We start from the raw sequence: 677 nt of genomic DNA, 5'->3' as shown, positions 1-677 counted from the left end.
TGGGGGCAGGTGGCAGGCAGGTCAGCGTCTGCGTCAACCCCCGCCGGGCACCACGCCTCATGGTCCTCCCTGGTCTGAAGCCTGGCCTGCCTGCCCTAGACCCCCTTCCTGGATGGGCGGAGCCCAGAGTGCTCCCTCCCCCACCCCGCCCCCACTCACTGCTGTCGTCTGAGTCTCCCTCTGGCTCTGGGTCCAGCTGGGGCTGGGGTGCAGAGTGGACCGGGGTCACTGGAGGGCGTGGGTCTGGGGGATGCAAGGCGGGCTCAGCGGTGGGGTAGAAGTGCGGGAAGTAGTGGGAGATGAGGCGGATGGGCCGGATGGGGCCCGGGCTCACGTCGATAGCCATGTGCTCCTGCATGCTCACCCGCCCCCGGCCCGCCATGGGGGCGCAGGCATGGGCAGGGACTCAGAGGAGCCCCCGAGGACCGCAGATGAGGGGGCGGCACTGACCCACCCAGATAGGGCCAACGGGCATCACTGAGGGCGTCGTGGAGGGTCCTAGGAGGCAGTCGGGACCTGAGGACAGAGCACAGTGTCAAGGCTGGTGGGGTGGGGGCCTCCAGCCTAGGGGGGGCACCCCGTGTGCCAGCGGCTAGGCCGGCGGGGCCACTTACCGCTCTGAGAGCCCCTGCACCTGCCTGGGTGGCTGCTGGGCGCTGACTGAGGTGACCCGTGAG

General features: G+C 70.2%; 1 protein-coding gene across 1 annotated transcript in view; it reads right to left on the bottom strand.

The window, feature by feature from the left end:
- Positions 1-677, bottom strand: part of LOC104987065 (double C2-like domain-containing protein gamma) — an 8,022-nt gene that overhangs the window by 3,266 nt on the left and 4,079 nt on the right. The window contains exon 2 of the mRNA XM_010837826.1: positions 15-516. Coding sequence (XP_010836128.1) covers positions 15-382 — 368 coding nt within the window. The 5' untranslated portion in view covers positions 383-516. The remainder of the gene's footprint in view (positions 1-14; positions 517-677) is intronic.

Source organism: Bison bison, unplaced genomic scaffold, assembly GCF_000754665.1.
Source record: "Bison bison bison isolate TAMUID 2011002044 unplaced genomic scaffold, Bison_UMD1.0 scf7180017864080, whole genome shotgun sequence".
NCBI classification, from domain to species: domain Eukaryota; kingdom Metazoa; phylum Chordata; class Mammalia; order Artiodactyla; family Bovidae; genus Bison; species Bison bison.
This window is presented reverse-complemented; position numbering and strand designations above follow the sequence as displayed.